At 38.5% G+C, this 23,016-nt stretch overlaps 1 protein-coding gene across 4 annotated transcripts in view; it reads right to left on the reverse strand.

Moving 5' to 3' along the window:
- NECTIN3 (nectin cell adhesion molecule 3) overlaps nucleotides 1-23,016 on the reverse strand; it is a 140,345-nt gene that overhangs the window by 39,381 nt on the left and 77,948 nt on the right. Inside the window, exon 8 of one of the 4 annotated variants that reach the window (XM_075542549.1) lies at nucleotides 19,714-19,821. The exons of the other annotated variants lie outside the window; for them this stretch is intronic. Within the exon in view, the coding sequence (XP_075398664.1) occupies nucleotides 19,729-19,821 (93 nt within the window). The 3' untranslated portion in view covers nucleotides 19,714-19,728. Of the gene's footprint in view, nucleotides 1-19,713; nucleotides 19,822-23,016 lie in introns of those variants that run through there. 4 annotated transcript variants of the gene reach the window in all.

The raw sequence follows: 23,016 nt of genomic DNA on the forward strand, positions 1-23,016 counted from the left end.
GTGGGTCGCTTCTTGTGAAGCCAAAAGCATTTCAGAGAGTCATTATTTTAAGTCCTTATAGATAAGAAGTGTAGTAGTGATGAGGGAACAATCCCTGGGAACAATTTTGGCGTTTGGATGTTTACCATATTTTTACTCAAATAACTGAAACCTTCTACATTTGTTGGCCAACCATGCTTCACAAAATATTTCGAGGGGGGGAAAGAGTTGGCAACTTTTAGCAGCAAACAAACAAGAAGGCATACATTATTTGCATCAAACGCAGTAAATTCATTCAGTACTTTAAGGCATAAAGGCAGAAATGAATAATAATGTTATATGCAGAAAACATGTAAAAATTAACAAGTGTAAATCGCTATATATAAACTAAACATATATAGTGATGAATAAAAGACAAATTGGCTGTTATTAATAATGATAATAGCAACAATGGTATGGTCAGTCATTTCTACTTTTCTTTTTTAACCTTTATAAAACTTATTCAAAGTGACATTAAGAAGACTATATCTTGCAGTAGAATGAGTTCGATTATAACACCGTTGGGCTTGAATCTTATCCTCTAGCCCGCCCTGTTCGAAAACAATAGGCTAAAATTTTCATCTCATTTGCATCAGTGTATACAATGTTTTATCATTTTTTGTCTAGCAAACAGTTAGCAGATCTTTTATTAAGAAACACTGGGTTAAGGGCAAATGCTATAGTAAAGGAGGATGGTGTAGGAAGATATGAACTAGAAAATATGTCACATGAACCTTCTATAGATGGGTAGGCAAGGTAGGCAGTGGCAGGCTGGATAGGCGGTTGGTCATCTGCTGAAGGAAACTAACATAGGACCAGTAGAGAAGCACGAGTCAACAGGCGCCATCAAGACACTGTAAAAAACTCAGTGACTCAGCCTTAGGACTGAGATTTATTTTTTAATCAAGTGTTTTTGACAAATATAAAGAATGAGCAGTCTTGTAATTTTACAGAAGTGCACATTACCTAAATCTATGCTCTCTTATCTACCTAGTTTAATGTTATTACATTTTACAGAACTGGAAACTAGATTCCTCTTGTAGAATCCCAGACGTCAAGTCCATGCCGGCGCATAGCGACTGTGTCGTTTAAGGTTTTAGTCTATTTTCTGAAATTGCCACAATAACTTTTGTTCTTGTCACCGTAAATATTAATGTCACATACATCGCACAAATATAAATTTGCCTTAACCGATTGTCCTGCAGTTTGGGCTTTATATAAATTTAGTGCATAATGTTTATACAGATATGTATAACTATTGTTTATTCATTATGAACTATAGTTTTAGAATTATACAGTATTCTCTATCTTGCTTAATGCTTTTTGGTCCAAACTTCACTTGGTTTTACGAGTTTACTTAGATTGGAGCCCCCTTGTTTTATTATTCCATCTGCTTTGTCATGTCATTGCTTATTCCTTTATTTTAATCTCTGAATATCTCTTTTAAGTCAGCCTCTTGCATACCCCATAGAAGTGCACCAAGCTTTGCTTTGTGAACCTTTTGCAAAAGCATTCTTTTTGTAGGCAAGTAGGACTTTTAAAATTTTAACTATATCTAATGGCTATCGAGAGGAACGTTATTGTTTAATTTGTATTTACCTGATGTTTATCACCTTTCTAATCTATTTGGCTATTTGTATATTTTCACTGATTAAAAATCTGTATAAATCTTCTGCCCATGTATTTTAATTGAGTTCTTAGGTTTCCATTTTTGAACTGTTTAAGACTTCTTTCTATTTTTCATAGTTAGATAAATTTGTCTGATACGTTTTTCCCTAACATTCTGTGTTTGCCTTGTTCCCAAATTATGACCTTTTGAAAATCAATACACTTTAAATTTCAATGAAGTCTAACCTTTCATAACTTCTGTATTCAAAAATGTGTTGTGTTTGTGTATGTGTGCATTTACATACGTACAGCTAGCTTTACAGTTTTTATAGTACATTCAGTAGCTCATTATCTCAATTTAAGAACTGGTGTAAAAATTTTCAATTTTGTAGCTACGTTTTCTTAAATAGACCCTGCAATTTCTTACGTTCTACTTAAACATAAAACTACTTTTGGACATCGTTTTTCTGAAGGAGTATTTGTGGTTTCCATGGGAACATATGTACAAATAATAAAGGCATTTTAAATGCTTCAAATGAGTGCATTTACATGCCATTTTCCTTTAATCAACAGGATTTATAGCCCAAATAATTGCTGCCTAGGAACACCTGAAATCAAGATTACTACCTTCTGTATAGCACCAACACATTTAAAATAGGAATCATTATGAAAGTAAGCATTTCCTTTTAAAGACCTTTAACAATTTTCATTTTTATCAAAGTTACTTATGTGCATAAAATATGCTACAGTTAGCAAGTTTTATATATCACCTTATTTTCATTATAGTTAAAACTACTATAAAGAGATCACTCAAAGTGTATTTTAAACCTTAATATATATGTGAGCAGTCTATAGTCATTGTAAAGCAACCATAAAACAACATATAATTTACATTTTAGAAAGACAATCTTTTTCTTCTTTCAAAGAATTGACAATTTTAAAGTCATATAGTTACTTTTTATAAAGACTCAGTGATATTTGGAATTGGCAATAATTCTTTGCCATCAATGTGATTCTGACTCACAGCGACCCTATAGAACAGGGGTTCTCAACCTTCCTAATGCCATGACCCTTTAATATAGTTCCTCATGTGGTGGTGACCCCCAACCATAACATTATTTTCATTGATTTTTCATAACTAATTTTGCTACTGTTGTGAATCACGTGACCCCTGTGAAAGGGTTCGCTCGACCCCCCAAAGGGATCGTGACCAATAGTTTGAGAACCACTGATCGTGACCAACAGGTTGAGAACAAAGTAGAAGTGCTTCAGTGGGCTCCTGAGACTACAAATTATTATAGGAGTAGAAAGCCTCCTCTTTCTCCCTCGGAGTGGTTGGTAATTATACACTGCAGCCCAGTTAGTTACCCACCATGACATCAGAGCTCCTATCAGATAACTGAGCAATAGTACCATGCTATGTGTTACACTCAGAATCCATGCTATTTTCCAAGCCAAAGGGAGAGACAGAATGTTACCTTAGATGGGGCCTGAAAATGCTAACTTTCCTCTCAATGCAGAAATGCTTCCTAAAATACACAGCAAAGGACAACAGCTGAATCCTTATTAAGCAATGTTAACTAGGAAATATGCATTGCTGATGTCAGCACCATTATTGAACTGTGGAAGACTTTCTTAATGTTGAGTTTTCAAATCCATCTTCCTTCAGTCTCTGGTCCTAGATGTTTCTAAACTACAATTATAGTCCAAACCACTTGAACCATGAGAAATCATCAGAGTTCATTCAACAGTGTGCCAAGTAGAAATAAGCAACTGTGTGCTAAAACAAAAAACCAACCAAACTCAGAGCCATGAAGTCCATTCTGACTCATACTGACCCTGTCTGAGGCTGTAAATCAGATAGATCACCAGTGACCTTCAAGTTAGCAGTCCAAGCCTTACCCAACAGGGCTGCCCCTGCCAGAAAAGCTAACTGAACTCCAGCTGGGTCGCCTGGAACAATAACAAGTCCAAAATGAAATCCACTGGGAACAAGTCTGACTCATAGCAACCCTATTAGACAGAGTAGAGCTGATCCTTAGGGTTTCCAAGACCATAAATCTTATAAGGGAGGAAGATGCGGTGTTCTATTCTGTCCTACTGGGTCACTATGGTCAGAGTTGACTCAATGGCAGTAGATAATCTCATCTTCCTCCTTCAGAGCAGCCGTGGAGCTTGAACCATCAACCTTGCATTCAGCAACCCAAAATTCATCCTATAGCACAGCCAAGGCTCCTCTTAAACAAATATGCCGAAAATAATTTAACATACTTCAACTTCTAAATGGTTTTAAAATACCTATTTGTAAGGTAGGATCAATGATCTAAAATATACACCACACCTGGTCATGTTTGTTTGTTTTTTGTTATTGTTTCCAAATAGTGGGTTGTGTTAACTCTTTGGTAACAACACATTTAGACTGAATTAAGAGACTAGCTTTTAAAATTTAATACACCCAAGGAAACATTTTTGACACTTTGTGTTCAGAATGAGGCTTCCAAATAGAAAAACAGTAATATTAAAAGCAACGAGTCACCATCATTACTGTTGCCCTTAAATATATGCCCAATTAAGCAAATATCAATAAAGTGCACAAAGAGAGATAACTGTATATGCAATTTAAGGCCTTAAAAGTAAAATTTTATTTTACTAAAAATGCTGTTTTATTTTAGGCAACTGGGAAATTCTAAAAATGATCAAAAGCGTGTTGAGAATTAGGTAACCTTGTCATTAAATACGTTTTTAAATGGTTTAAAAATGAATTTTTTATAAAGTCTGGTTTTTAAATGAAGTGATCAACCACCCTCCATACCTTTCTTCCCTCTTTTTGGTCTTTTCCTAAAATTCTGTTATGTAGTCTTCTAGTTTTTCTAGAAGCCTAAAAATATAATTCATAGTAAATCACTTGTGCTTATTCATAAGATTACTGTCTTCAATCACACGGTGGCAAGAGATGACCACAATAAGAAGTAATTTTACTTAAATTCTCATAGGCACACTTTATTCGAAACCAGTCTTCTAATTAACTTGGGAGGGTCTTACAAGAGAATGCTAAGATAAGGGAGGTCATTTGAATTAGGGGAAGAAACTGCTGTGAATTGTAATGGCTAAAATGAACAAAGAGGCTATCTGGAAGCTGGGGGTGCTTGGGGTGATGCAGGAACCAGAAGTGCTAGGGAAGTAGAAACAGCAGTCTCTTAAGAAAGCTTTAAGCCCCACCGGAAAAAAAGGTAATCTAAGCTAGATGTATGAAAGGTAGGCTATGTTGTTATATGTTAGGTCACGTGGTTGTATACGTGTGTAAATGTACTGATGCTAACATCAAAATCGTGGGCTTCAAAAAGTTTGGGGGAAATTCCATTATCTTTTTATTCTAATGTTCCCATGAAATTCCTGACGCCTCCTTGTACGTATCATCAGATTCATCTTGCTGAGTCAATATATAAATTAGGTCTTGAAAACAACCAACAGTTTAAAACAGTTTTTTTTTTCAGTATGACAGCTTTAAACAGATCATGGAACCTATAGTGATGGGAAGTGCCGCACTGTGACAGGAATGGAATATTTAGTGGCATTACTGACGTCACTATATGAAACCATCTGCCTAATGCAACTCTCCATTTGCTCCACCTTATTTAATCAACGATTCCGTAATTGTTAAAGAAGACCAAAAATTCATTCAGCACTACTAACTATAGTGCATGTTACATATACTAGATGAATGAGTGAACATTTAAAGTTTTGGAACACAGTAACATCTGTTTAAAAAATATAATTTATATTATTCCCTCAAAAATCCAACATCATCTTTGCCAAAAACTTTTCTTATTCTTTAACACATCAAAAGAACTTTAACAACTGATCAAGAATAAAATTAAGATCAAGTGGTCAAACTCAAAGTAAAAGCATATTGCTACAGTTTATTGTGCGAGCCTGGCCAATAAACACAAGTAGGATTAACTGAAGGGCAGAGGGATAAATGGCTCGGTGAGCCTCACCTTGCTTGTTCTGTGCCTCAGTTTAAAGGGCTACACTACCTGTGGGATGCCTAGCCTGTGGACTTTGTCGCTGTAAGTTGAGGTCCCTTTAAGCCCACACGATTGGAATGTTCATCTCTGGAGCTGGGGACCGACAGTTGATGACAGTTGGGGACCTGCCTTGCTGTTTGCTGCCTGGGTATATATAGCCCAGCTCTCTCTACAGAAGGGGACTGGCAACTGGCGGCTCTCAAGCCTTAAAGGAGTGCTAGTGTCTCACTGCTATATAATTTAACTGTTAATTTCTTGTATTATCTATCTGTACATAATTTAACGGTTCATTTCTTGAATTATATATCTATCTTTATAAATATATTTATATATAATTACTAGCAATCTGGTTTGTCTCTCTAAAGAACCCTGTCCAATACACATATTGATAATGAATATATAAAATTTAATTCACAAATAATAAACTCATTTCATGAAAATAATGTAGCTGCTTTGTTTTGAGCTTAAGAAACAACTTAGCTCTCTGTCCAGACTTTTCTGATCTTAAAAAGGAAATTGCTTCAACCCCTCCCCCCGCTCCCCCACCCAAAAATCCTAAAGAAACCCAATGATTGCTTTTAAATAACGCAAGCAGCTCTCAGGTCCTCTGAAATCTGAGGATGAGTTCATTGCGCTTAGCTTGCAGTACTTAACTTCAATAGCTCTTTTACTTCACCTTGCTCATGAGTCAATCACGAGTTACCTCTAATTAAGAGTTACAGTTCCCTGATGTTAATGAGAACTTAACACTAGTCTGAATAAACTACGAGAGATGTAATGCGACTGCATCTCAAGTATGAATGCAATTCTTTAAAAGCCAAGGCATAAAACACATTTATGTAAATTAATGGTTAGGATAATATCTTTTTGCACAAGTTCTCCATTAGCACTAAACTATTAGGATATTTTTTGTTTGTGTGTGTGTGTGTGTGTGTGTGTGTGTGTGTGTGTGCTCTTAAAGTTTTCAATTTCAGGCTTTGTATCTATGGTTGAGAAAGTGCTTTAAGAAGATTTTCAGTGCTACTGCTCAAAAGCAGAGCTTCCATAAGTCACCTTAAATTGATAGTAAAAATCCTTTGAATATGATATTCTAAATTAGAATCTTTTCTAAAATTGCTTCGACTGGTTAGAAACATAATGATGTGCTCTACTTTCCAAACCATTTAAAATAAAGTTTCCAGTTATTACATTGGCACAGTGGGCTATGTGTTTGGCTGTTAATCACAAGGTTGATAGTTCAAATCCAGCAGCTCCCTCTCAGGAGACAGATGCTCTGCTCCCAGTAAGATTCAGAATTTCCGCAGCCTGCCTAACCGTTCTCCTCAGTCCTAGAGGGTTGCTCTGCGTTGGAATCACCCTGCTGGCAGTCAGTAATAGGAAACAGGCACAAGGAAGTGACACTGTATGGAGACTTTTATACTTTCTGACCCCTCAAAATTCCATGTTGCATCCTCATCTAACTGGAGAAGTGATTTCATAAACAATGAATTTCTCTATTTTTCCAATTCAATAATTACTGACGAGTCTTTGTAGAAAGCAATTCTTGGATACCAAGACAACTTAACAAAACATAACCAGAGTTACTGCTTCTAAAAATCCTTATAGTTAATGAACAACAAATAGGAGAAACAAAGGTACATATATATGCACAAATAATGCCCTTATGTAATTTTAAAATTATGCAATTTAATGAGGGAGTTCCCAATCATAGTGCTAAGAATTCAAAAGAAGATGAGTCATTTATGAATTAGATAGAACTAAACAGAGTTTTACTTTAAAAAAACCAAAAACCTGAGGAAAATGACAGATTAGATGTTTTCTTTGGATTTCTCAGAAAGAGTTCTGAAAGGCTAACATGCAATCCTTTTACTCTTTCATTACTTCCCCCACCCCCTATATTGAATATGGTTAGTATACAGTCAGTTCTTTCCAATCATTTAATCTGCATATAAGTAATTCAATCAGCATTAGGAATAGTTTCGAAGGAAATATTGTGTAACTTAGTTTTTTCCCCTAACTTTCCCACTCAAGACAGCCCTGCTAACAAATGAAAAACAGACAGCAAGGAGAATCACGGAAACAGGCTTTCAACTCTTTTCTAAAAATTACTTATTTAATGTGCTGATGCAGGCAAAACATTTCCACGCCAATAAAAACTACTAAAATGCAATTAAACACAGGATTCTTACAGCCTAGGAGTCACCACTTCAGGTTCTCCAGATGAGTGTTGGTTTATACATGCAGAGTCTGTAATAAACTTTCTTCGCACATTTCTTCAACTTAGAGCCGCTCAGATAACGGAATTATAATCTCCTCAGTTACAACAAGACTGCTGGGTCCCACTTGGTTCTACCAGGAAGAAGAGTTCAACAACAAGATTCCAAACCTGTTTTTTTATGCTAATTCCTTTGTCTTGTTCTTAAAATCTTATTAACTATCGAGTCTGTGCTAATGACTGCATTAGATACGGACAAGAATAAAACATACATGTACACTTCTGTGCGATGTGGCCCAAAACACTATTAAAGATACCAGGTCCTTTCCTAGTTCCATCCTTTGGGATGAGACTGACTTGCAATATTTATTTCTCCTCAAGAGACTGAAATTTAGTACTCAAGGAGACCAACCATATTTGAATTAATTCACTAAATTCACAAATTTGTAATATAGCTTACATAGGAAAACTTGGGAAAATGATGTATTAAAAATAAATTAAGCACAGTGTATTTATTTTTAAATTAACAATTAAATAAAGTAGATCAGAACACCACGCAACTCAGAGAAAGAACATGGCATTATATTTCCATCATATAAACTTTATCAAAATTAAGAATTTGTGCTCTTCGAATGCCCATCACCTACTGTGGACCTTGCCATTAGCAGCCCAACAATAACCACGAGGGCGCCAGGCCTCCTCAAGACAGGCGAGGGAGTAGCATAAGCAGTCCGCTTCTGAGACTGAGCCAGCGGGATGCTGTCAGATAGAGTGCCGAAAGATGAGGCCCTCAGTGTAGAAGGCATTCACAGTAGTACTGGGGAGAGTTGCCTCGTTACAGCAGAGTTGAAAATTGGTAGCTGTCAAACTGAAATGGAGATCACTATCCTAGACATTTGTGAACTGAAACAAATTTGTTTGGGCCATTTTGATTCAGTCACATGGTCTACTATGTTAGGTAGGACACACTACGGAGGATTAGCACCACGTTAATCAACACTGCTGTCTGTGATAGGATAAAATCATCTACCTACATGGAGCTACTAAAGCCAAGAATGAAGAAGTTAAAGATTTTTTACCAACTTCTGCAGTCTGAAATTGATAAAACATGCAATTAAAATACACTGGTAATTAATGGTGATTGAAATGCAAAAGTTAGAAACAAAGATGAAAAATATAAACTTAGTATTGGATGTGATGCTGGAGAGCACATGATTGAACAAGACCAATGACTTATTCACTGGAAATATGTTTTAAAATTGTTTCAACCATAGAAATGGTAACTATCAGATGGAACACACAGGAATCAAATTGGCTCCACCTGTGGGGAGACCATAGAGAGTTTAACATCATCAGCCAGAACATGGTCAACGACTCACTGAGGGACAGTCCATCAATTGCTCCTATGCAAGTCCAAGTTGAAGCTGGACAAAACTAAAGCAAGTCTACATGAGCGGAAGTATGACTTTGAATATAATGACCTGCACTTAGAAACCGAAGAAGCTCAAGAACAGATGTGATGCACTGAACACTGATAATCAGGGAAGACCAGGCCAGTTGTGGAATGACATCAAGAATATCATGTAGGAAGAAAGCGAAGATTACTGAAAAAATGGAAAGACAGACCAATACGGATGTTAAAAAGCGATGCTGAAATGTGTTCTCTGAGTACCTAAAGTACAATGATGAAAGAAAGAGCAGAGTAAATGATTACAAAGGACAATTCAAAAAGATAAAGTATTATAACAACACATGAAACATTTGGATTTAGAAAATAGAAAAAGTAGAAACAAGAGGAAATGAGTGCATCAGATTTTTTTCACTGCACCATATTTATTCAATCTATATGCTGAGCAAATAGTGCAAGAAGGTGGACAATATGGGGAAGAATAGGGCATCAGTGTAGGAGGAAGACTAATGACCAGACTGTGACAAGCAGATGACCCAACCTTGCATACTGAAAGGTTCACCCCCCCATACCCATCTATGTAAGACAGGCAGAATAAACAATCCCGAGAGAAAACAATGGGAGAGGAGGAGATGGGGGTAAGGTAGGGGGAGCCAACAAACCCAGGGACAAGGGAACAAGTGAACTAAACCCGATGGCGAGGAAGCATAGAATGCCTGGTATGGTTTGATCAAGTGCCATGTAGCTGAGAGGAATTACTGAGACCCGAATAAAGGTCGAACATGATAGTGGGACAAGAGGACAGTAAAAGGAAATAGAGGAAAGAATTAGAAGGCAAAGGACACTTATACAGGTATAAATACAGGCATGTACATATGTAAATATATATATATAACAATAGGGACAGCGCTATGTACATATATTTATATGTTAAGTATTAAGGTAGCAGATGGGCATTGGTTCTCTACTCAAGTACTCCCTTAATGCAAGAATACTTTGTTCTAATAACTTCGTATGCTGTGATGCTCACCTTCCAGAAATGATGCTGAACACAAATGGATGTATGAGCAAATGTGGTGAAGAAAGCTGATAGTGCCCGGCTATTAAAAGATATAGCATCTGGGGTCTTAAAGTCTTGAAGATAAACAAGTGGCCATCTAGCTGGGAAGCAACAAAACCCACATAGAAGAAGCAAACCATTAGTCTGTATGATCAAGAAGTGTCGACAGGATCAGGTATCAGAAGACCCAAAATAAACAATCATGTCGATGCGAACAAGAGGATATGGAGCGGACATCCAAAGCCCATCTGTAGACAAAAGGCATCCCCTCACAAAAGAGTCACAAGCCAGCTAGAGTGCAGTATAGCACCAACAAAACATACAACATTCCTCTAGTTCTTTAATGCTTCCTCCTCCACATTATCATGACCCCAGTTCTACCTTACAAATCCGGCTAGACCAGAGCATGTACACTGGTACAGATAAGAGCTCTCGACACATGGAAGGGGCGACGCATAAACCTCTCAGGAACAATAATGGAAACAGCGATACCGTGAGGGTAGGGGGGAAGAGGGGGAAGAATGGGGGAACTGAGCGCAATGATCACATATAACCCTCCCAACCCAGGTTAACGGACAATAGAAACATAGGTGAAGGGAGATGGTGGATGGTGTAAGATGAAAATAATAATAATAATTTATCAAGGGTTCATAAAGGTGGGAGATTGGGGGAGGGAGGGAGGGAGGGAAAATGAAGAGCTGATAACAAGGACTCAAGAAGAAAAAGAATGTTTTGAAAAGGATGATGGCAACATATGTACACATGTACTTGACACAATGGATGTATGGATTGTTGTAAGAATTTTAAGAGCTCCCAATAAAATGATTTAAAAACAAAAAAGCAAAAAGAACTTGAAACTTTTACTGATAAAGATCAAAGACTGCATCCTTCAGCCTGGATTATACTACAGAATTCTCACAACCAGATCACTAAGGAATATACCATGATAGAAAAGACTGAAGGTACCAAGGATTTCATTTTACTTGGATGCACAGTCAACATCCCTGGAAGCAAATGTCAAGAAACCAAAGGGCACTGTATTGGGGAATCTGCTGCATAGAGTGCTAGAAGGCAAACAGGCCACTTTGAGGACTCAGGTGAGCCTGACCCAAACAATGTGGTATCTTCCACACCCTCATATGCATGTGAGAGCTGGACAACGAATACGGAGGACTCAAGAACTGATGCCTTTGAATGATGGAATGAGATTCTTATGTTATCATGGGGCTCCAGAACAGTAAATCTGTGTTGGAATAAGTACAGCCAAAACTCTCCTTGGAAGCAAGGAGGGGAGCATTTGTCTCCTATACATTTGGCATGTATTCAGGAGGCACCTGTCCTTGCTCACGGGCATTATGTTTAATAAAATTAATGGTCATCAAAACAGAGGAAGACCCAGAGGGAGACTGACTGAAACAGTAGTTTCAACGATGGAATCAAACATAGCGAGGATGGTGAGCAAGGCACAGGCTGAAGAGTGCTTTGTTCTGTTGTATATAAGATTTCTATGAGTAGGAACCAACTGGACAGCACCTGACAACTAGAACATGTTTCCAAATTCACTCTGAAGCGGTAAATATAGACAGCAACTGGATTGTTACCTAAGGAAACAGCTGTCAGTCTGTCAATCTCTCCGTTGGACAGACAGTGGTGGCTTGGTATAGTTGTGATGCTGGAAGTTATGTCACTGGTGTTTCAAATACCAGCAGGTTCACCCAAAGTGAACATGTTTCAGCAGAGATTCAAGTCCAAGAAAAGACAACCAAGAAAGAATTGAATCTCCACTTTGGAAAAAGAAGCCTCTGAAAACATCATGCATAGCTTCGAAGCATTTTCAAATCCTGCAAGCCCAAACCAAGGAAACAACATTGTCAGAGATACTGCCAGCCGAGGTGCCCCTCATGTCGGAGGTACTCAGAATGTGACTGAAGAGATTTCCTGGAGGGCAGTCGACCATGGTGACGGGAGTCAGATAAAGCCTGAGGGAGTGGAGGCTTCAGCATCTTCCGCTGCTGATGGAGCACGACTCAAGGGAAAGAAAACAGCTGCAAACATCTTCTAATGAGTGGGACTTGGAATGTGGGACATTTGGATTGAAGGAAATTGGAAGTGATTAAAAAGGATATGGAAGGAATTAAGATTGATATCTTAGGCATTAGTGATCCTAAATGGACTGGTATTGGCTATTTTGAATCAGAAAATAATATGATTTACTAAGGCAGGAACAGCACAATTAAGAGGAATGGCAGGGCATTTCACTGTCATAAAGGGTCTTGCTAAATCCATCAAGTGCAATACTATCTGTGATTGGATATCTATCTGCCTTCTGGGAACTCCAATCAATACCACGATAATTCAACTTTATAAGCCAACCACAAAACCTAATGATAAAAAAATTTAAAGAATTTTACCAACGACATCAGTTGAAAATTGATCAAACATGCAGTCAAAATGCATTGGTAGTTATTGGTGATTGGAATGGAAAAGTTGGAAACAAAGAGTAAGAAACATTAGTTGGAAAAACGGTCTTGGTGCCAGAAATTAAGCCAGAGATCACATGTTAGAAATTTGCAAAATTTGCAACAACACAAAATTTAACTATAAACATGGACTTCGCCAGATGGAAATCACAGAAATCAAATTGACATCTGTGGGAAGAGATGATGGAGAAATCTAGTATCAGCAGCTAAAATCAGGCCATGGGCTGATTGTGAACAGACCATTAATTGCTCATATGTAAGTTCAGGTTGGAGCTGAAGAAAATTTCGACAAGTCTATGAGAGCCAAAATATGGCCTTGTGTATATCCCACCTAATTTCATGACTATTGTAGTTCATTGAACTTCAGGCACTGACTGCTCATGACAGAAGAAGACCTTATGGTCAGTGAAGGACATCAAGACTGTCACTCATGAAGAAAGCAAAGGGTCAGTAAAAAGACAAGAAGGAAAGAAAAGAGCAAAGTGGATGCCAGAAGGAAATCTGAAACTCACTCTTAATCCTAGTGCAGCCAAAGCAAAGGGAAGAAAGGATGAAGTCAAGGAGCTGAATAGAAGATTTCAAAGGGCAGCTCGAGAAGACAAACCCAAATATGATCATGAAATGTGAAAGGAGCTAGAACGAGAAAACCAAAAGGGAAGAACACATTCAGCACATCTGATACTAAAAGAACTCCAGAAAAAAAATCATGCTTCGAGTTGCAGTCTGGAAAGATTCTCTAACAAAACACTGAATGAGGAAGAAGCACCAAGAGAAGGTATAGAGAGCACACAGGATCACCACACCAAAAAGGACTTCCACCATATCAGCAGGTAGCATGTAAGCAAAAACCACCCGTGCAGAAGGACGAAGTTCAAACTGCACTGAATGAATTAGACAAAAACAAAGCTCCACGAATTGAACTACACACTAGAATATTTCAGCAAGCTGAAGAAGCACTGGAAGCACTCACTCCTCTACGGCAGGCAATTTGGAAGACAGCTACTTGGGCAAATGACTGGAAGAGATTCATATTTGTGTCCATTTCAAAGAAAGGTGACCCAACAGGATGCTCAAACTATAGACTGATATCACTGATATTGTCACACGCCTACATTATTTCTTCAGATCCTCCAACAACAGCTGTAGTAGTACACCGACAGGAAACTCAGAAGTTCAGGCCGAATTCAGAAGAGGGCGTGGAACAAGGGCTATCATTGCTGATGTCAGATGGCTCTTGCCTGAAAGCAGAGACTGCCAGAAAAGATGTCTACTGTGTTTCACTGACAATGTAAAGTCATTTGACTGTGTGCTCCATAATAAACTATGGATAATCCTGAGAAGAATGGGAATTCCGGAACACTTCACTGGGAACTTGTGCATGAACCATGAGGCAGTTTTGTGAACAGAACAAAGGAATCCTGCATGGTTCAAAATCCGGGTTGTATCCTTTCACCATCCTTGTTCAATGTGTATGCTGAGAAAATCTTCCGAGAGGATGGATTACATGAAGAGTGTGGCATCAGGGCAGGAGGAAGGCTTACTAACAACCTGCAGTAGGCAGAGGCTACGACCTTGCTTGCTGAAAGTGAGGAGGCGTTGAAGGACTTGCCGATGAGTGTTAAAGACTGTAGCCTTCAGTATGGAATACCATTCAATATATGGAAGACCAAAATCCTCACCACTGGATCAATAGTAACATCATGATCAATGGAGAAAAGGCTGAAATTGTCAAGGAATTTGCCTACTTGAATCCACAATCAATGCTCATGGAAGAAGCAGTCATGAGATCAAAAGATGTATTTCATTAGGTAAATCTGCTGCACAAGCCCACGTTAGAGTATCGAAGAGCAACGTTATTACTGTGAGGACTAATGTATGTCTGACCCAAGTCATAGTATTCCCCACTGTACCATATGTATGTGACAGTTGGACAATAGGTAAGGAAAACCCTAGAAGAATTGATGCCTTTGAATTTTGGTGAAGAGGAATATTGAAAATACCAAGGACAGCTAAAAGAACAAACCGATCTATATTGGAAGAAGGCCAGAGTGCTCCTTCGAGGCAAAGTGGCACATACTTTGGACATGCTGTTAGGAGAGACCAGTCCCTGGAGAAGGGCATCACGTTTCATAAAGTGGAAGGGCCATGAATAAGAGGAAGGCCCTCGAGGAGACGGGCTGACACATGGCCCCATCGACAGGCTCAGTGAGGATGGTGCAGGGTGGTGCGGTGCTGCCTCTGTTGGTGCGTGGGGTCACTACGGGGCAGAACCAACTTGATGGCACTTAACAACCCAACAGGGGCAAAGGATGGGAGGTTGGTGGGTCGTGGGGCTCTAACAAGCACAAGGAAAAATGTTCCAAAATTGATTCTGCTGATGGTTACCAACTCTTTGGATTATGACTGAACTATTGACATGTACCTTATATGAATTATGTGTCAAGAAAACTGTTTTTTTAAAGGACAATAGCAAACTCCAGCAACAAATAACTACACTCTTCTTAAAATGTCTAAAATTTTAAGTCTTAAAGCATCTAACAAACGTATATGGAACAACTCATTCTTAGCTGGTGAGAATGTAAAATTGTAAAAAACTTCAGGCAAGAGTTTGGCGTTTTCTTTAAAAGTTAAACATACCAACCTTGTAACTTATCCTTTTGATTTCTGTTTTCTCAAGAGAAATGAAAGAGTATGTCAGTGTTGACACTTGTATAGAAATGGTCACAGCTGCTTTTAAAAAAGTATATATATGTATAAAACAACACCCCCCAGAAAATCCAAGTGTTCATTAATAGGAAAATATACAAACAAAACGCAATATATTCCCTAGATTACTATCCATCAAAGGAATACAGTATTGACCCCATAAAAATGAATGAGCTACAAAATTATTACATGAAAAAGTGAGTATAAAAAATTTACATAAAATTTGAGATGTGTATTACACTATATACACATAGGAGCTTAAAAACTTCTGGACGATGGAATAAAACTACAATGGCATTTTTACACAAAATTCTTTTTTGTTTCAAATCATTTTATTGGGGGCTCATACAACTCTTATCACAATCCATGCATACATCCATTGTGTAAAGCACATTTGTACATTCATTGCCTTCATCATTCTCAAAACATTTGCTCTCCACTTAAGCCCCTGGCATCAGCTCCTCATTTTTCCCCTCCCTCCCCGCTTCCCGCTCCCTCATGAACCCTTGATAATTTATAAATTATTATTTTGTCATATCTTACACCATCCGACGTCTCCCTTCACCCACTTTTCTGTTGTCCGTCCCCCAGGGAGGAGGTTATATGTAGATCCTTATAATCAGTTCCCCCTTTCCACCCCACCCTCCCTCGACCCTCATGTATATATGGCCACAAGCATATATACACGAGTCAATGACATGTTCAATATATTATAATATTAAACATTATACACCTATCTCCATTGGCTAGGAGAGACAGGAAGTGGTTCTGAAGTCCTCTAAGAGATTAAGAGGAGCAGCACTGTTCAGAGACTGTGTGTGCGGCTTTTCAACTTGGTATGAGGGGTTTCAAGAAGTTCGTGGAAAAATCGATAATGCAGTTTTTCCAAATGAAATTTTCTTGAAGCCCCTCATTTGCATGTGCGTGTACATAAAACATAACAAGTTTAGATTTTTTAATCTGAGTAGTTTATTGTATGCCAATTTACCAGTTAAGTGAAGCTATTCTTAAGTGAATACAGGCATTTGTCTACTTGTCACTGGAACATAAAATGCATTGAGATTTTTAAAGTGTTTTTTATCTGTTTTATTAAGTAGCCCAACACTGGCAAACCACAGAAGAGGTTCACAAACTTTCAGCTTCGTGATCCCTGCACCCTTAAATTCTGAGGACTCGCCTTTTTTGTTTATGTGTAGGCTGATGCTATCTTTATATAGAATATTAACAAAGCTGATATATGTTTAAAAACCACTTCCTTTAAATGAATAGCACAAATACATAGGCGACTCAGTTAAGATTCTTCCTAGTAGTTCCAACTCCTCAAGGCAATCGGTTACTGGGCTTGGGATCACAGGGTCAGGGGACAATGAGATAAACTGGTTTAAAGTAGTTCACAAAGAATGCTCTACATTCTAGATTACTGAGTAGCACTGGGGGAGTCTTAAAAACTTGTCAGTGATGACCCGATGATATACCCGATGATCGTCTCTATTATTATGAAGTAAAGAGTAATTAAGGAAAGCAAAGATTCAAAGGAGAAACCAGTCCACCAGACAAATAGCTCACATTAACTACAGCTCCTCATAACCAGTGCTCACTACTACCCACTATTCTAACCCGAGACACCAGAGAAAGTCCTGTATAGGATGGGTGGAAACTGTAGAACACAACTCAAATTCTTAAGAGAGTCCAGACTTATTTAACCAATACAGTTTGGAAGAACCCTGAGACTATTACCCTAAAATAACTGTTGGACTTGAAATTAAAGCTAGTTCTGCAGGCCACCTTTCCGAGAAGTAACAGGTGATTTTCAAAATATATAATGTGGCCTGAGAGTAATGTGCTCCCTTATACAAAAGCTATATATGAGTAGAGAGTCAATATTTATCCAAAAGCAAAGATGAAAGGCCAGGGGGAGAGGGAGAGCAAGGTCAAAGGAAACACACCCCACAGAAGAGAAACCCTGCGAATGCTGACACACGGAACAGTGAAACCAACCACATGGAACTCTGTGCGAACCAAGTGTTCAAAAGGGCTCTCATTTGCTGTGTAAACTTCCACCTACAGCACCATACAAAAAATTAAAATAGAAACATAATGAACTCCCTCAGAGTAGATTCTTGTTAATACTTTTATTGTGGATCAGATGAAAGTTTACAGAGCACATCATCAGTTTCACGTCCAACAACTCACACACATTGTGCTTCAGCTCATCCCCTCAATGTGTGATCGCTTATCCAATTATCGCTTATGTTGATAGCATCTTTTTAAACAAAAAAGGTTTTCTAAATAATATTAGCAAGACAAGTGGCATTTCAGAAAAATTAGAAATCAGTATCTAGGGCAATAAAACATACTTGCTGTTCTTACCCCTTTCGGTCCCCAATCCATTGTAATTATGTTGCTTGGTTGAACATAGGAAGAAAACAATGAACTCATACAGATATGTAACTGAAATGAGGGATGCTTCAGTAGTCATCCCAGATAATTATGGATATTCTTTGAATATCACATCTCAACAAGTAGGAGCTTTACAGAACTTAGTTATGACATCAAATAGAAAACTTAACAGTAAAGTTTTCATACCACACTGCATTAATACACAGGTGCTCCGGTGGTGTGTCAGGTAATGTTAGGCTACCTCAAGGTCAGCAGTTCAAGTCCACCAGCTGCTTCAGGGGAGAAAAACGAGACTATCTGCTCCCATAAAGATGTGCAGCCTCAGAAACCCTCTATAGGCTATGAGTCATAATTGACTTAATGGTGGTGGGTATAGATAGCGGTCAGTAGATATTAAAATACTTTTATCTGTCCTACATTTTTAATGAGTACTTTACTCATGCACAATTTCTTTTTTTTTTCTTTTTTTTATTTTAACAATTTATTGGGGCTGATACAATTCTTTTCACAGTTCATACATATACATACATCAATTGTATAAAGCACATCTGTACAGTCCTTGCCCTAATCATTTTTTTCTCTTTTCTTCTTTTACATTTTATTAGGGACTCAAACAACTCTTACCACAATCCATACATATACATACATCAATTGTATAAAGCACATCCATACATTCCCTGCCCCAATCATTCTCAAGGCATTTGCTCTCCACTTAAGCCCCTTGCATCAGGTCCTCTTTTTTTCCCCCCCTTCCCTCCCCATTCCCCCCTCCCTCATATGCCCTTGGTAATCCATACATCGTCATTTTGCCATATCTTGCCCTATCCGGAGTCTCCCTTCCCCCCTTCTCTGCTGTCCCTCTCCCAGGGAAGAGGTCACATGTGGATCCTTGCAATCAGTTCCTCCTTTCCAACCCACTCACCCTCCACTCTCCCAGCATCGTCCCTCACACCCTTGGTCCTGAAGGTATCATCCACCCTGGATTCCCTGTACCTCCAACCCTCATATGTACCAGTGTACAGCCTCTGTCCTATCCAGCCCTGCAAGGTAGAATTCAGATCATGGTAGTTGGGGGGAGGAAGCATCCAGGATCTGGGGGAAAGCTGTGTTCTTCATCGATACTACCTCACACCCTAATTAACCCATCTCCTCTCCTAAACCCCTCTATGAGGGGATCTCCATTGGCCGACACTTGGGCCTTGGGTCTCCACTCTGCACTTTCCCCTTCATTTAATATAATATATATATATATATATATATATATACATACATATATACATATACACATATATACACATACATACACACACTTATATCTTTTTTTTTTTGCATGATGCCTTATACCTGGTCCCTTGGCACCTCGTGATCGCACTGGCCGGTGATGCACAATTTCTTAACAGCATGCACGGGCCATCTGGAAACTAGTAGTTCATTAAGTTATATGTCTTCTGAAGCCTTGAGACAGCTAATTATTTAATATTCAAAAATCTTACTCATTAACACCTGCACCAGTATGATCAGAGTCTCAATACTGGTAAAATACTGATTGTATATTGGCAGATACAAGTTTCCCCCAAGGTAACATTTTCATTTGGGAGCTCGAATTGTGTCATTGGTTACAAATACTGTCGCTTGTTTGTCTTTGATAGGCTCTCTTCATAGGCTTTTGAAAAATATCAGAAGACTGAAGCTTGAATGGCCAGTTTCCCAGTCATTCTTTCAACTAAAAATGGTGTTTGGAATTCAAATAGTCTCACAAGTAGTTTCCCCCATTTCATCACACAAAATATTAAAACAATGTAGGTCTAGGATAAATAAGCAATAAGATTCATTCCTATACCTCTTTCTGGGCCATTCTTAAATAGTGCTAGCTTCTTGCTTTTCCTCCACCTTTTCATCTGTGAATATAGAAACATGGTTTAGTGGAGTTTGGTGCCACTATTTTGAATTGCACGGAGGCTTCCAGCAATTTTAGGCACAGTTGCTTATAAATGTCAAGGAGGGAGTAAGGAATATCACACTTTTATAGTTCTGATCCTGTGAAGCTCCTGAAAGAAGGCCATGGACCTCATTATGAGACCCGGTCTACAGGCTATAGATAATCATGAGATGCTTTCTTTTTCTCAGAAGCAAAGCAGTATAGAAATGGGTCTTAAGTTACAGCATAGTTAGTGTCTATCGATGGCCTATTCAGCGTACTGGGGTAAAGATATGGCTTAGTGGGTGCTGCAAAGACAAATCTGTCAGCTTTGTTATACTCGGGTGACTTGCATGCTGTTATATTCCGGAAGGTATATCATGGATATTTCAAATACCAGATCGGGCACCTGTAGAGGATAGATTTCAATAGAACTTACAGACTAGGACGAAAAACCTGTACTCTACTAAAAATTCACCCATGAAGTCTTTATGGAGCCCACCAGAACATTGTCCAATAGGGTCCTGAATATAAGCCCTTCTGATTTGAAGGCACCCCAAACACGATTAGGAAGAGCTTTCTTCCAAACGTAGAGTCCACTTTAACACCTGTGGGGCCTTCTTTGCTGATACACAACAACTCAGAATGAGAAGTATCAGCTGCAAACATTTAATAGCGATTGGAACGTGGATTGCTATGAAGTAGGACTAAAGGAAAATTGGGAATTTTCTAGAATGAAATGGGATACTAAAAATCAATATCCTAGGCTTTAGGTGAGTTAAAATGTACCGGTGGTACTGGTGTTGGCTTTTCAATCCAACAATCTTATGGCCTAAGGTGACCAGAACAGAGCAAGTACCTGGAAGTCAAAGTATAATCTTAAATATATCCAATCTGAATTTAGACGATATCCCCAAACTAGGTCTGACACACTAAACTCCAATGACCAGAAGAGTTGAGGGATGACATCATGAATATCATATGTGAAGAAAGCAAAAGGTGATTAAAAAAATGGAAAGGAGAAAACTGGAAGCCAAGGAAACTCTCAAACAAGGATATTTGTATATGTGCATTAGCCTTGCTCCCTGGGGCAGTTCCACCCGGCCCTAGAGGGTCACCATGAGTTGGAATCAACCGGACGCCAGTGAGCTGCTAAGAGAGTGACTATACCCATGAGTGTGGCACAGCCCACAGGAGGCGAAATCATGACAGCTTTTAGGCATAACCAGACATTTTGAGGATGAATCACCAGGTCTGGGGGCTCAGGCAGAATATAATTTACAGAGAATGTCCTACATCTGACTGATGATCAGCTATCTGAAGTGCAAGTATTGGTCTCTCCCTGTCCAGAAAAAGCACAGTGATGAAAACTGACAAACATATGGAAACAATTAGACCAACAGATAAATGGACTATGCAACATCAGTCTCTACCTACCCTGAGACTAGTACACACAGGGGGCCTGGCTACCACTACCCACTGCTCTGAAAATACATGCATTAAAGAGTTCTGGGCAGAGTGAAAGAAAAACATGGACCAGAACTCAAAACCATAAAAGAAACAGGCTTAGTGGTCAGATAGAGACTGGTTGGATCCCCACGGCACTGTGGCCCTTACGGCACCCTTCAGGTCTAGAACTGAATTCACCCCATGTTAGAATGATGAACCATAGAAGACTGGTTAGAAAAGGAGTTAGTAATCAAAACAGGAAACACAGGGGGGTGAATGAGGGGTAGTACACTGAAGGAACCACAATGGATGAGTTCAAACAAAATGTGTATGGATTTTTTAATATAAAACTAATGACCTAAGGAAAAATAATGACCTACTCTGTAAATCTTCACATAATTGATAGTAAAATATTTTTTTAAAGAGAGACTTTGAAACTTGATCCGATCACTGAATAGCAAAAGGAAATGGGAGAAATGATGGTATAAAAGAAGTAAACAGAAAATTTCAAAGTGTTTCTTGAGAAGACAAGGTGAAGTGTCAGTGAAATGTGCAGACACGGCGTTAGAAAAACAAAAGAATACAATCAGGACGTCTCAAGCTGAAAAATTCAAGGGAAAATTCAAACTTCAAGTTGCCACACTGGAGGAAATTATGTGTAAAAATTTGAAAAGCATAGGAAACATCAAAAAAGATGGTAGGAATATACAAATTTACTATACCCCCCCAAAAAGGTAAATGTTCAACTATTTCAGAAAACAGTGTGTTAAGAAGAATTGCGCACGGAAGGGAAAAGTCAAACTGTACTGCGGGTGCTGGCACAAACCAAGCTCCCAGAGTTAAAGAGCGCCAACTGAGCGCTTCAGCAAACAGATGCAGGGCTGTAAGCACGTAGCCATCTGACAGGAAATGGAACCGACCCAGAATGTGTACCTACCGCAAACAAACGCAATCCAGTGAAAGGCGGGAGCTATCAAACAGTATTAAAATCACATTAGCAACTTTTTGCTGAGGGTAATTTCTCTGGTGAGCAGGGTGACGTGGGCGTCACTGCCAGTACTCAGCAGTGGCAGCATTGAGAGCGGAGAGTGAGTTTAGCACAACATGTCATAATTCTGGCCTTTGGATCCACGCATATCAGTTATGGAAACATACTCCGAACTTGAGTCCCAGTTGTAGCTTTTCAATTATTTTGTAAACATTTCATTTCTTATAAGGAAGCTCTTTTCTACCCTTAAAATGCCTTAACTGCATATTTTTAAGTATTACTTTTCAATAAAACCACATATGATACCGTTTTGTTTAAAATAAAGAGTTTTCTCTTTTTAAAGAGAAAATAAAGAGTTTTCTCTGCTGTCACACATTCTGGTGAAAGTTCAATGGAATAGATTACAGGCTATTCCTTAACTATAGTTTTAAAAGAAACTTTTCTGTGTGTGGGATTAAATCCTAGAAGTAATATTCAGTGTAAGTGGAAAATCAAATTTCTATGTATGATAGATACAGTTTATTGTATTCATGCATTCATACCTCCTTCTAGTGCTTTGGGGCTTCAAAACGTTTGTGGAAAAGTGGAATTAAAAGTTTATGAAATTTTTCCATGAACTTTTGAAGCCTCATCATATGATTTTCTGTACTATAAAAGCTAGAACAATGAAACAAAAACAGTGTACTTTCTAAAGTCTTAAAGATAATAGTTCTTGGTGAGAATTAGTATTGCCAAGTA

The sequence above is a fragment of the Tenrec ecaudatus genome, chromosome 2, assembly GCF_050624435.1.
Source record: "Tenrec ecaudatus isolate mTenEca1 chromosome 2, mTenEca1.hap1, whole genome shotgun sequence".
In the NCBI taxonomy this organism is placed as follows: domain Eukaryota; kingdom Metazoa; phylum Chordata; class Mammalia; order Afrosoricida; family Tenrecidae; genus Tenrec; species Tenrec ecaudatus.